Genomic DNA, 14403 nt, shown 5'->3' with positions numbered 1-14403 from the left:
CTTTATCTCATTGGAAACAAAAGCCGACCCATTATCCAATACGACTTTTCGTGGTACACCAAACGTCGCAAAAAGTAACTCGCAGATAACGGATGCTGAGGTCATACTCGAAATAGCACGTACTTCAAGCCATTTAGTGAACGCATCCACAATGACCAGGAACACTTTTCCGTCCACCGGTCCCGCAAAGTCTACATGAAGGGTGTCCCACGGAGTCGACAGACTTTCCCATGTTGGGCTGCTTCCTTTGGGTATCACCTTCTGGTGTCGCTGACACGTGTCGCACTTGGCCACACAAGACTCAATCTCCTTGTCGATCCCCGGCCACCAGAGGTAACTTCGGGCGCAAGCCTTCATGGCGACCACTCCCCTGTGTCCTGCATGTACCAAGGCTAATGCCTCTGGTCTCATAGAGGTGGGAATTACGATGCGCGATCCCCAGATTAGGCAACCTCGGTGTATTGATAGTTCAGTGGACTTCATCTTGTAGGCTGTGAAACGCTCGCCAGCTAGCTTCTTGACCTCTCCACTCTTGACTGCTTGTAGAACTTCAGAAAGCGTGGGGTCCACAGCAGTCTGGTCTGCAAGGTCTTTAGCTGTCATGGGAGGCTTAGTCAGTGCTTCCAGCATAAGAACGTCCCCTGTTGGTCGCAGTTCATCTTCACTTTCTGTTAATGGTAGTCTGCTCAACGCGTCTGCGTTTTGGTTGTGCTTTCCTGCTCTGTAGACGAGTTCGTAGTCGTATGCAGCTAATTTGACACACCATCGTGTCATGCGCGGTGACAGAACCGCTGGCACTGGAGCTTTCGGACCCATAATCCCAAGCAAAGGCTGATGGTCGGTGGTTACTGTCACGTGACGTCCGGCAAGATATTGGTGGAAACGTTGCTTTATTCAAGTAACACTGAAAGGTAAGTGGGCTGGTATACCCGCATTGTAGAAAATTTTCTCATGTCTTTCTGAGTTTTCTTTTGACAAGCAGTTTTCATCTGCCCTGCACCAGTTGTGTTTCTACAGGTAAAAGAAAGGATTGTGGCTAGCCAATCTTTTCGGCAGTACCCAAGAAATTGTTCAAGATTTATCTATCTGTCTGTGCGTCGATGCTCGTGTTGTTTCCGAGACTTGGCCTAGGCTGGGCCTAGTGGTCCAAAGCTTGCTTCACAAGTGTCTGGCACGTTAAACTTTTGTTCGCTCAGCATGTGTACTATCGAATAAAGCAGACTACCTTCTCATTTTGCATGTTTTACGTCCTTTTGCCGCGAAACACTCGATTGCCCTCGCCAGGCAGTGCCGTGCTATGGGCATTTCTCACGAGCTGAAACATCAAAGTTGTTGCGCAACAAACGGTACATGCGAACTAGCCGATTGCGGGAAACTCTGATTTCACAATACCGATGTGCGTAAAAAGAAAAAATTCATCGCATGAACCATGCAAAGCAGTGCGACTGATACAAAAGTGTGACTTATATGCCAACTTTTCTGCAATAATGGCTCAATATAAGAAAGTGCAACTTATACAAGGGTGCGACTTATAGTCTGGAAGACACAGTACCGTAAAAACCCGCGTATAATACAAAGCATAATTTGAGGAACGCAAAAAAAAAAAAAAAAGTTTTATCCGCGTATAATCCAAAACGATTTAAGGACTGCGAAAATTTTACGCGTAAAATGCAACCCAGGTAGTCTTAAGAAAAACGTATATTTGCGTCGTAATCAAACCTTAATCACTGTCACCACTTCCATCGGACTCCTCCCTTGTCCGACGCCTCCTCCCAAAGGCAGTCGTCGTCAGTGCCGTCGAGCACATTTGAAATCCCACACTCCTTGAAAGAGCGAGCGACGGGCGTGAGCAGACGCAGTGAAAGCCCGCCAAAGTTCTCTCGTCTTCTCTTGCAGCAGCTCGATGTTTACGGCGAGGTGCTGTTCACGTTGCTCTTGTACAAAGTCGCCAAGACTTGCCTCGACGTCGGCGAACACGCCAGTCTTTGGGCCTCTAAGCTTCTCCTTGTTCCGTTGCATGCGAACAGAGCTTGTTTTATTCGTCTCCATCCGCGGATGCTGCTTTCATTTACGGCGAATCGTCGTCCGGCAGCATGGTTGCCAATGTCTTCCGCAACCAAAACTATAGACCTTTCCAGCGGCAGTCTCGAACGAAGCCATTTACAGCGCGCGTCCCTCATTTCGAGTGTACGCCAGTGTTGCCCGACTGCGCTGAGCTGTGGGTTTTCTAGTCAGTAAGCTATGGCAGCCTGCATATGCGCAGTTTCGGACGCTAGTGGTGGCTAAATAGCCGAGTTTTAATTTTTCTTTTGTGTTCAATGGTGATTCAAATTCCTCCTGGTTTTTAAAAAAAGCATTCTACTATTTTTGGGAACAAAAACAAAGAAACAAAAGCTGTTTCGGTGAGTCGGTGCATGACAGAACAAATGCAACTTGGATGTCTGTTTCATATTATGTTGATCTTTCTACTGCACCATACACTCAGCCGTGTCAATCTACGAAGGTCTTAACCATCAAAACTATTTGACCACACAGGATATCCAACTGCATGGATATTCCCAGCTCGCAGCATGAAATTCAATGAGTGTCATCAATCGAACAACATATATTGTACGTACCCCACGGTGCCACATTATCCAAAGGTCTCAAATAACACAGCATATCCAATATACAGTGTCGACGATAGTCACTTCACGACGATCGGACGGAATCCGGCGTGTTTTGGGGCACGTTTTAAAGAGAGCTGCCTTTTTGCACAGCTTGAAAGCAAATGAACGGACGTGTCTATTCTGTCCCCAATCCCTGTAACCGACCCTATCAGCTATCTTTCGTGAAACCCGGAACATAGCCAGGAAGGCTTTTTGGAGATTATCTTAACGAAAATAATCCTCCAAGAACGTTGAACTGCCTGCGCCGCGTGCTGCTTGTTGTTCGCTCTCTTCATTCGTTTCCTGCGAAGGCCGTTCAGGCAACAAGCCCTAGTATTCCCAGGTTCTCACAGTGAAAGATAACACACAAAGGGTAAGCATACTAAACAGGCAAATAAAGTAAAAACTTCCAAGAAAAGCCGGCAAACTCCGAATGCACAATGCAGGTGGGGAGTCACGCTGACCGGGTTCCCACAGCTCAGGCAGGTGGCAGAAATTTCTGGCTGATAGGGGTCGCTCGGTTCACAAAATGGCGGCGGCCAGAGAGCTCTCTTTGCAAAGGTGTATAGGGTGGTCCAAGTCACCGGGCTCGATCTAAAATGGACTGTAAAAATTGACGCCTGCACGTAGCAATCTAAACTTTTCGTCAAAGGTGTATTTCACAGGTCGGTTTTTTCTTGTAAAATTACAATGCGTAGTTCTCTTTCTGTTAAAAATAAGGCCTAAAAACTTGCCAGGGTCCGGCGGGCAGCAACGCAGACGACAGGGGTTCAGTAGCAGGGTGTGTTTGGCATTCGTATTGATAGATGGCACTACCTCCTTATCGCGACCGACGGCTCGCAACCACCGTGGTTAATAAAAATGAACATAATCTATTTTGAAATGTACCTTCGGTTAAAAAATAAATGCACACAATAAAAGCAAAACTTAAAGTAAAAAACGCGTCTGCATAACGGCGGCGCTTTTGCTGCCAACGGATTTCGTCTGCCTGTCGTCTGCACCTTCGGACACTGCTCCCGACGCCAACTATCAATACGAACGCAAACACACCCCCACTACTGAACCCCTGTCTGCGTCGTTGCCCGCCGTAGACCCTGGCAAGTTTTTTGTCCTTGTTTTTTACAGAAAGAGAACTACGCTTTGTAATTTTACAAGAAAAAACCGACCTGTGAATTACACCTTTGACGAAAAGTTTAGATTGGAGGCGTTGATTTTTACGGTCCAATTTAGATCGAGCCTGGTGACTTGGACCACCCTATACACAAACTCATCTCTGTTACGTCACGGCGCGGAGGTGGCGCGTCGGACGCGCTTCCGGTCCGGGGTTGTGGGCGGATGTGCCCATCTGAGACGTGTATTCCTGCGTTGTTTTGAAAGGAACCAGACAAAAACCTGTCTTCTTGTCAAAATGCTGCGACTAAGGCTGTACCAAAAGGGTCGAGAAAGGTTTGAAGGTCAGTTTGCATGCGCTCGGTTCGTCCGAGAACGAGGATATGTGCCGTGAAAAGGGAAAACCAGACGCCGTCGGACCACGATTGCTTGGGCGGGAAGCATTTTGGCTTGAATTCACGGATACTTCTGGCCATCAGATTCATTCATTTTGTTCCAAAATGAACGCCGGAAAACCGTCAAGTTGTACGGACCACCTGCGGACTACGTTCAGTGCATCTTCAAGTTCAAACGGTCGTCTGATCGTTCGAACTATCGTCTGCTCTTTCAAACGTTTCTGCTTGTCGTCTGCTCTTTTAGAAAACACCGGCCCGTAGACCAAACGTGGGCCCGGTACCTGCGATAAAAAGTAGGTGCAGGCCTCAAAAGACTTAAGTTTGAAGGTTGGGAAGTAGGCTGGACGTAAACAGTAGATACAAGGTGATGTTGATCATCGTTACCAGTTGCCATCACCGACTTGTTAAGCCTGATTCACTTGGTCCGATTTTTCTTGCGATTTTCATTATCGATGTCGACCATCTCAGCTACGGTTCACACTTTTTCAGTCCGAGCGACATCGCTACTGAAAATTGCGAGCGAAATCTCATCATGTGAATCAGGCTTTAGCGTACATTCTGCGGCGTCCACGCGGAATGAATCGCCGCATGTCAGATTGGTCATGCGAAGTTTTGCGGTGTAACGAGCCTCGTTAATTGCGCTGAGGCCGCTCAAGTAGTCAGACATCGTTAGGAGGACGTAGAATCAACAATTCGAACGTGAAAAAGAGCGCGGGGACTCACACCGACGCCGACAACATCCCATTCCAATGGTTTGTTTATGGGCGACGTCGAGCTTCTTGCCCACACCCCCATCGCGCATGCGCGGCGCCGGTGGCGTCCGCTAGGGGCGCTCCGGGCGCTCCGGTTTGTTTGTAAACATGAGTTGGTGTATACTTTTCTTTTGAAGGCAGCCAAGCATCGTTTTCGTGCCGACGCCATTGCATAGCCTGACCGTGGACGCATGGTGGCGCCTCGGACATTGTGATTTTATATTGACGACAGCTGTTTTGTTTGCCATATGCTTTGAAACCAAAACTAAGTCAAGCTGCGTTAGATCGCGCCTCAAAAAAGCTGAAAATTGTTGGGACCCGTGTATAATACGAACCGCAAATTTTACAAGACAAAATTTGAAAGAAAAAAAAAAAAGAAACTCGTATTATATGTGGGTTTTTACAGTACTCACAATATTTGCTCTCGTTTTAAAATGAGAAAGACTCCTACCGAAGTCTCTGTCAATTACTTCAAAACCGTAAAAAAATACCGATACTTGCCTTCTGCTCTCCATAGTAGTCTTCAACGCGCCTCGTTTCCCTGGGGAGAGGACTCGCGGCAGAGACGGGGGCAGACAGCTGGTCGACGCTGGGAGACGGGTGGTACTGCCTGTTCACCAGGCGTGACGGTTTCTGGAAGGGAAAAAGCATGCCAGGTTATAGACGCTTTACAGCAGCTGTGCATGGGCGCCGCCATAACTGACCTTCAGTTTTTGTTCCCTCTTATTCCGTTCGCTTCACTTCACCATTACCACAGCAGGACAGGTTATTGCCATTTTAGATGCTACTGTGTTCTTGTGCCCAGCATAGGCCCTTGTGAAGACCCGTCAACGCCCGCTTCAGTGGCTCGACATCTCGGTAAGACAAGAGAAGGGCGGCTATGGCGGCTCAATCTGGCGCGTGTGTAAAGCGTCTATTGATGCGAAAGCCTTATATGTCTCACCGTTCAGTCGACCTTTGAACTTGAGCGAAAACAGGTCGACGACACCTTACCAAAATGTTTACCTGACCCCTCAGGCGAATTGGAGGCAATGAAACAAAGAAAAATGACAAACCAAATTAAGAGGATGAATAAGCGAATTAAAAGTAATTCATGAGAAGAGTAATCAAAGCTAATTAAGAAGGACGACAAAGCTAATTTAGAGGAATTAAAGTGAATTTAAAAGAATTAAAGCGAAATAAGTGGGTGATTAAGCGAATTAAGCGGATGACCAAGCAAACTAAGCACACTAAGCTGACTAAGCAAACTAAGCTGACTAAGCAAACTAAGCTGACTACGCAGACTAAGCAAGCTAAGCTGACTAAGCAAACTAAGCTGACTAAGCAGGCTAAACTGACTAAGCAAACTAAGCTGACTAAGCAAACTAAGCTGACTAAGCAGGCTAAACTGACTAAGCAAACTAAGCTGACTAAGCAAACTAAGAAAACAGCTGACTAAGCAAACTAAGAAAACTAAGCAGACTAAGCAAACTAAGGAAACTAAGCAGACTAAGCAAACTAAGCAGACTAAGCAGACTAAGCAAACTAAAAAAACTAAGCAGACTAAGCAAACTAAGCAAACTAAGCAGACTACCGTAATATACCGAGTCATCGCCCATCCCCGAGCCATCGCCCACCCCATTTTTTGGGCCAATATCGATTTCCGAAAAAACACCGAGTCATCGCCCACCCCTTCAAATACCCCAGCGCGGACTCTGCGATCCGCGAACACTCATCCTACCCGAATGACGCGGCCGCGGACCTTACAGTTGGAGGACGTCCGTGACAAAGTAAAACGAAGGAGGGAAAGACACTTTTTTGTTTACGCATTTCCTCCGTGAGCGACCCCAAAGTGGTCGTGTATCCGTGCGAAAAGAAAACGATGGAGATAACAAAATAAGAGTTTGTTAATGTAACCGCGGAGTGTTAGGTCAAAGTCTGTCTCCGCCGAAGTAAGGTCACCGCGAACCCGCTCCTTCTTCCTGCCCGTCGTGACCGCGGTTGTGCAATATTTTAGGCAAAGCCAAAGCGTAAATAAAGCTTTGCTGGAACGTCCTACACAGACGTTTGCAGAGCGTCCCAACCGTGCATTGATAGCCCGCCGTGCACGGACGCACGTATGTACGCACCAAAAAAGAAAGTTGCGCAAGAGCTTGCAATTGACAAGACGCCCGACTTGGCCCGACGCCAAAGTATTTGCCAACGCGACCGCCGCCTTTCCCGCTTTCCCAGCATTGCTCTTGGTAGCTTCTTTGGACCGCTCGCTCGCTGGCTCGCTCGTTGCGCCTTGTCGGTTTTTCTATTTTCTTGTAGACTTTTCTTTCTTTTTTTTTACTAACTAGGAGAACATAATGGTGACATTCTTTCACGGAACAAACGTTCGCGCTATATGCAGATCGGCGGTGTTTCTAGCGCGTATGCAAGCAGCGGACTTCGCTATAGTAAAATATTCTTTCGTGAGCATTCTTTTCTTCAAAACAATGAAACTAAATAGAGTTTTGAGTTTGATGTATCTCTTGTGCATCAGCGCTAGATACACAGAGAAAAATAGGCGTTTTTTTTCGTTTTTTTTTAAGTGTTTGTGCTCACCCACCGAGACATGGCCCACCCCACTTTTTTAACGAATTTCAGGCGGTAGGGGGGTGGGCGATGACTCGGGATATTACGGTAAGCAAACTAAGCAAACTAAGCTGACTAAGCAAACTAAGAAAATTAAGCTGACTAAGCAAACTAAGAAAATTAAGCTGACTAAGCAAACTAAGAAAATTAAGCTGACTAAGCAAACTAAGAAAATTAAGCTGACTAAGCAAACTAAGAAAATTAAGATGACTCGGCGCATTGAGGGGGGTGACTCGGCGCATTGAGGGGGGTGACTCGGGGCATTGAGGGGGGTGACTCGGGGCATTGAGGGGGGTGACTCGGGGCATTGAGGGGGGTGACTCGGGGCATTGAGGGGGGTGACTCGGGGCATTGAGGGGGGTGACTCGGGGCATTGAGGGGAGTGACTCGGGCATTGAGGGGGGTGACTCGGGGCATTGAGGGGGGTGACTCGGGGCATTGAGGGGGGTGACTCGGGGCATTGAGGGGGGTGACTCGGGGCATTGAGGGGAGTGACTCGGGCATTGAGGGGGGTGACTCGGCGCATTGAGGGGGGTGACTCGGCGCATTGAGGGGGGTGACTCGGGGCATTGAGGGGGATGACTCGGGGCATTGAGGGGGATGACTCGGGGCATTGAGGGGGATGACTCGGGGCATTGAGGGGGATGACTCGGCGCATTGAGGGGGATGACTCGGCGCATTGAGGGGGATGACTCGGCGCATTGAGGGCATTGAGGGGGATGACTCGGGGCATTGAGGGGGGTGACTCGGGGCATTGAGGGGGATGACTCGGGGCATTGAGGGGGATGACTCGGGGCATTGAGGGGGATGACTCGGGGCATTGAGGGGGATGACTCGGGGCATTGAGGGGGATGACTCGGGGCATTGAGGGGGATGACTCGGGGCATTGAGGGGGATGACTCGGGGCATTGAGGGGGATGACTCGGGGCATTGAGGGGGATGACTCGGGGCATTGAGGGGGATGACTCGGGGCATTGAGGGGGATGACTCGGCGCATTGAGGGGGATGACTCGGGGCATTGAGGGGGATGACTCGGGGCATTGAGGGGGATGACTCGGGGCATTGAGGGGGATGACTCGGGGCATTGAGGGGGATGACTCGGGGCATTGAGGGGGATGACTCGGGGCATTGAGGGGGATGACTCGGGGCATTGAGGGGGATGACTCGGGGCATTGAGGGGGATGACTCGGGGCATTGAGGGGGATGACTCGGGGCATTGAGGGGGATGACTCGGGGCATTGAGGGGGATGACTCGGGGCATTGAGGGGGATGACTCGGGGCATTGAGGGGGATGACTCGGCGCATTGAGGGGGATGACTCGGCGCATTGAGGGGGATGACTCGGGGCATTGAGGGGGATGACTCGGGGCATTGAGGGGGATGACTCGGGGCATTGAGGGGGATGACTCGGGGCATTGAGGGGGATGACTCGGGGCATTGAGGGGGATGACTCGGGGCATTGAGGGGGATGACTCGGGGCATTGAGGGGGATGACTCGGGGCATTGAGGGGGATGACTCGGGGCATTGAGGGGGATGACTCGGGGCATTGAGGGGGATGACTCGGGGCATTGAGGGGGATGACTCGGGGCATTGAGGGGGATGACTCGGGGCATTGAGGGGGATGACTCGGGGCATTGAGGGGGATGACTCGGGGCATTGAGGGGGATGACTCGGGGCATTGAGGGGGATGACTCGGGGCATTGAGGGGGATGACTCGGGGCATTGAGGGGGATGACTCGGCGCATTGAGGGGGATGACTCGGCGCATTGAGGGGGATGACTCGGGGCATTGAGGGGGATGACTCGGGGCATTGAGGGGGATGACTCGGGGCATTGAGGGGGATGACTCGGGGCATTGAGGGGGATGACTCGGGGCATTGAGGGGGATGACTCGGGGCATTGAGGGGGATGACTCGGGGCATTGAGGGGGATGACTCGGGGCATTGAGGGGGATGACTCGGGGCATTGAGGGGGATGACTCGGGGCATTGAGGGGGATGACTCGGGGCATTGAGGGGGATGACTCGGGGCATTGAGGGGGATGACTCGGGGCATTGAGGGGGATGACTCGGGGCATTGAGGGGGATGACTCGGGGCATTGAGGGGGATGACTCGGGGCATTGAGGGGGATGACTCGGCGCATTGAGGGGGATGACTCGGCGCATTGAGGGGGATGACTCGGGGCATTGAGGGGGATGACTCGGGGCATTGAGGGGGATGACTCGGGGCATTGAGGGGGATGACTCGGGGCATTGAGGGGGATGACTCGGGGCATTGAGGGGGATGACTCGGGGCATTGAGGGGGATGACTCGGGGCATTGAGGGGGATGACTCGGGGCATTGAGGGGGATGACTCGGGGCATTGAGGGGGATGACTCGGGGCATTGAGGGGGATGACTCGGGGCATTGAGGGGGATGACTCGGGGCATTGAGGGGGATGACTCGGCGCATTGAGGGGGATGACTCGGCGCATTGAGGGGGATGACTCGGCGCATTGAGGGGGATGACTCGGCGCATTGAGGGGGATGACTCGGGGCATTGAGGGGGATGACTCGGGGCATTGAGGGGGATGACTCGGGGCATTGAGGGGGATGACTCGGGGCATTGAGGGGGATGACTCGGGGCATTGAGGGGGATGACTCGGGGCATTGAGGGGGATGACTCGGGGCATTGAGGGGGATGACTCGGGGCATTGAGGGGGATGACTCGGGGCATTGAGGGGGATGACTCGGGGCATTGAGGGGGATGACTCGGGGCATTGAGGGGGATGACTCGGGGCATTGAGGGGGATGACTCGGGGCATTGAGGGGGATGACTCGGGGCATTGAGGGGGATGACTCGGGGCATTGAGGGGGATGACTCGGGGCATTGAGGGGGATGACTCGGGGCATTGAGGGGGATGACTCGGGGCATTGAGGGGGATGACTCGGGGCATTGAGGGGGATGACTCGGGGCATTGAGAGGGATGACTCTGAGCATTGAGAGGAATGACTCTGAGCATTGAGGGGGATGACTCGGGGCATTGAGGGGGATGACTCGGCGCATTGAGGGGGATGACTCGGGGCATTGAGGGGGATGACTCGGGGCATTGAGGGGGATGACTCGGCGCATTGAGGGGGATGACTCGGCGCATTGAGGGGGATGACTCGGGGCATTGAGAGGGATGACTCTGAGCATTGAGAGGAATGACTCTGAGCATTGAGGGGGATGACTCGGGGCATTGAGGGGGATGACTCGGGGCATTGAGGGGGATGACTCGGGGCATTGAGGGGGATGACTCGGGGCATTGAGGGGGATGACTCGGCGCATTGAGGGGGATGACTCGGCGCATTGAGGGGGATGACTCGGCGCATTGAGGGGGATGACTCGGCGCATTGAGGGGGATGACTCGGCGCATTGAGGGGGATGACTTGGCGCATTGAGGGGGATGACTGGGAGCATTGAGGGGGATGACTCGGAGCATTGAGAGGGATGACTCGGAGCATTGAGAGGGATGACTCGGAGCATTGAGAGGGATGACTCGGAGCATTGAGAGGGATGACTCGGAGCATTGAGAGGGATGACTAGGAGCATTGAGAGGAATGACTCTGAGCATTGAGAGGGATGACTCGGAGCACTGAGAGGGATGACTCGGAGCACTGAGAGGGATGACTGCACGTTAAGAAGGATGACTGCGCATTAAGGATGACTGCGCATTAAGAGGGATGACTGCGCATTAAGAGGGATGACTGCACATTAAGAAGGATGACTCTGCACATTGAGAGGGATGACTCTGCACCTTGAGAGGGATGACTACAGATCGAGGGATGACTACAGATCTAGAGGGATGACTCAGCACATCAAGAGGGATAACTTCGTGGATTAAGCTGGCTAATTAAAGTGGATATGGGAAAAAAGAGAAGGTGAAACAAAGTAAATCATGTGTCTGTCTAATGCATCAGCACTTGGGCTTTGGCCTTCAAGGTGTCTTTAATGAATTGCTTTCCACAACTTGGGCTGCTGGTCCACCTTTTTAGGGGTCGTGTAACTATGTTTGAACTGGACGTCGAAGGGAATGTTTAGTTTTAATTTAACAACAAACATTCATAGATGATAATGTTACAAAAAAGGCAGTTGAAGACGAAAGAGGCAGTATTGCACAAGCAGGGGTGGAGCTCATGAAATATACTTGGGAGCAGCTACAGGAGCAGCTGAAACAGCTGTTTCGGAGTAGGTTGGGAGCAGCTAAAACTACATCTTGGAGCAGGCCAGAAGCAGCTCAGATCAATTCTCATTGCACTTGAGCGTGTGTCTTAGACAAGCACGGGAGCTATTTCAATTGCGCTTAGCAGCACAGATGAACATGAGTGGTTAGGAACATAGGTAAATGGGATAACAGCCTAACAGATGCGAAAACTTGAAACTTTGTGAGCCTTAATGACAAACAAAAAGCAAGCACCATATGTTTCTGAAGAGAGTGTCCTTATATTTTTCTGAGTGAATTTCAGCTGCTCAAAATGCAAACCAGCACTGCCTATCACACAACCCACACGTGCTCGACATAGTAATTATATGTGCGAACCACGTGACATGCGTAAGCAACGGGTGTGGCTGCTGCTGCCGGAGGAAATTTGTTGCCGGAGGAACAGGGCAACAAATTTCGAAGTTCTCCTATTGTGCAACTCAATATTGAAGCAGCAGACTACGACTAACGGAGTCATCATATTCAAAGTGATAAGATAAAGTACGACGAGCAGATCTACCGCTCGTGTGAGAGCTGCTGGCCGGCAAGGTTTTGAATCGGACTGCGTTTCAGTTCTATCAAATCACGATTTATCTTGAGGGAATGCGGTTCCAACTTCTAACGATGAATTACTATAAGGAATCTTTTGCTCATGTGTTTTCAACTGGCTGACGTCCGGATCCAGGGCCGCTGAGCCTCAGGCAATCTGACGCTTAACGACTGCCTCGCCTCGGCCGACTTGCTTAACCGCTTATGGTTGAAGAATAACAATCCAGTCACAGGTGGTGTAGCGCTTGGAATCTGACCCTCGAGTATTTTCGCGCACTTCCGACTCGGGATGCACAGGGAGAATAAACAGAACAAAGGATTGCAAGGCCGACCAAGCTAAACGCTCTCATTGTTGCCAATCAAGTACCGTAATATCCCGAGTCATCGCCCACCCCCCAACCGCCTGAAATTCTTTAAAAAAGTGGGGTGGGCCATGTCTCGGTGGGTGAGCACAAACACTTGAAAAAAAGCGGAAAAAATCGCCTATTTTTCTCTGCGTATCTAGCGCTGATGCACAAGAGATACATCAAACTCAAAACTCAATTTAGTTTCATTGTTTTATAGAAAAAAATGCTCACGAAAGAATATTTTACTATAGCGAAGTCCGATGCTTGCATACGCGCTAGAAACACCGCCGATCTGCATATAGCACGAACGTTTGTTCCGTGAAAGAATGTGACCATTATGTTCACCTGTTAGTAAAAAAAAGAAAAGTCTACAAGAAAATAGAAAAACCGACCAGGCGCAACGAGCGAGCGAGCGAGCGAGCAGACCAAAGAAGCGACCAAGAGCAATGCTGGGGAAGCGGGAAAGCCGGCGGTCGCGTTGGCAAATACTTTGGCGTCGGGCCAAGTCGGGCGCCTTGTCAATCGCAAGCTCTTGCGCAACTCCCTTGTTTGGTGCGTAGATACGTGCGTCCGTACACGGCGGGCTATTAATGCGCGGTTGGGACGCTCTGCAAACGTCTGTGTAGGACGTTCCAGCAAACCTTTATTTACGCTTTGGCTTTGCCTAAAATATTGCACAACCGCGGTCGCGACGGGCGGGAAGAAGGAGCGGGTTCGCGGCGACCTTACTTTCGGCGGAGACAGACTTTGACCTAACACTCCGCGGTTACGTTAACAAACTCTTATTTTGTTATCTCCATCGCTTTATTTTCGCACGGATACACGACCACTTTGGGGTCACTCACGGAGGAAATGCGTAAACAAAAAGAAGTGTCTTTCCCTCCTTCGTTTTACTTTGTCACGGACGTCCTCCAACTGTAAGGTCCGCGGCCGCGTCATTCGGGTAGGATGAGTGTTCGCGGATCGCAGAGTCCGCAATGGGGTAGGGGTGGGCGATGACTCTGTGTTTTTTCAGAAATCGATATTGGCCCAAAAAATGGGGTGGGCGATGGCTCGGGGGTGGGCGATGACTCGGGATATTACGGTAGATAGAAACCAAGACAAGATAAAAAATTTTTGGCGCACGTTTTGAGATTTTGTGCATAATGGCGCGAGGTATTGGCTGTGGCGCAGTTTCCGCAAAATGGCACAGGATGGCGCAGACAAATGCGTCTGGCGCAAAATGGCGCAAATGGTGCAGCCGTTCCACCCCGGACAAGGCCATTCTGCATCATTAAACTGTCCTATTTTGGTACATCCTCCCGTCCTGTCCCAAGCTCAATGCTGTTTGCCAGGACTTTCATCAACAATATCTTTACGGAAGTGCAGAGAGAGCTAAGTGCGACAGGATGTCAAGTAGCACCTCAACTCGAGGCGGTGGTCCGCGACATACTGGAAAGACACCTGCTTAATAATCTAAATGGTCCAAGCTCAATTCCCACCCGGTGCAAACACTCTTTTACTGCAATGGCCTCTTTCCCCCCATTCAAAGCCAAACACGGTCGAGCCTCGCGGCCACGCTTTTATGTGGGCTTCACTTTCGGGCTTCATGAAATGCTGAACACCTGGCCAAGGAAAGTTTCACACTATAAACTGTCGCGACAGCACAGTCAAACAGGTGAGAAGGACTATGCACACACAATTCTAATAAAGACACAGGCACGAGCTTGTACCTTTTTCAAATGCATCAACTGCACAGACATTGCATTGAGAGAATTCCCACCAAAGAGTTTTCCATAAAGGGA

General features: G+C 50.8%; 1 protein-coding gene across 1 annotated transcript in view; it reads right to left on the bottom strand.

Annotated features, from left to right (window-relative positions):
- LOC8023227 (protein maelstrom homolog) overlaps positions 1 to 14403 on the bottom strand; it is an 88421-nt gene that overhangs the window by 22669 nt on the left and 51349 nt on the right. The window contains exon 10 of the mRNA XM_040208282.2: positions 5407 to 5538. Within this exon, the coding sequence (XP_040064216.1) occupies positions 5407 to 5538 (132 nt within the window). The remainder of the gene's footprint in view (positions 1 to 5406; positions 5539 to 14403) is intronic.

Source organism: Ixodes scapularis, unplaced genomic scaffold (genome assembly GCF_016920785.2).
Source record: "Ixodes scapularis isolate PalLabHiFi unplaced genomic scaffold, ASM1692078v2 PGA_scaffold0__279_contigs__length_252992795, whole genome shotgun sequence".
NCBI classification, from domain to species: domain Eukaryota; kingdom Metazoa; phylum Arthropoda; class Arachnida; order Ixodida; family Ixodidae; genus Ixodes; species Ixodes scapularis.
Note: the sequence above shows the minus strand (reverse complement) of the source record. Positions and strands in the feature narration are given on the sequence as shown.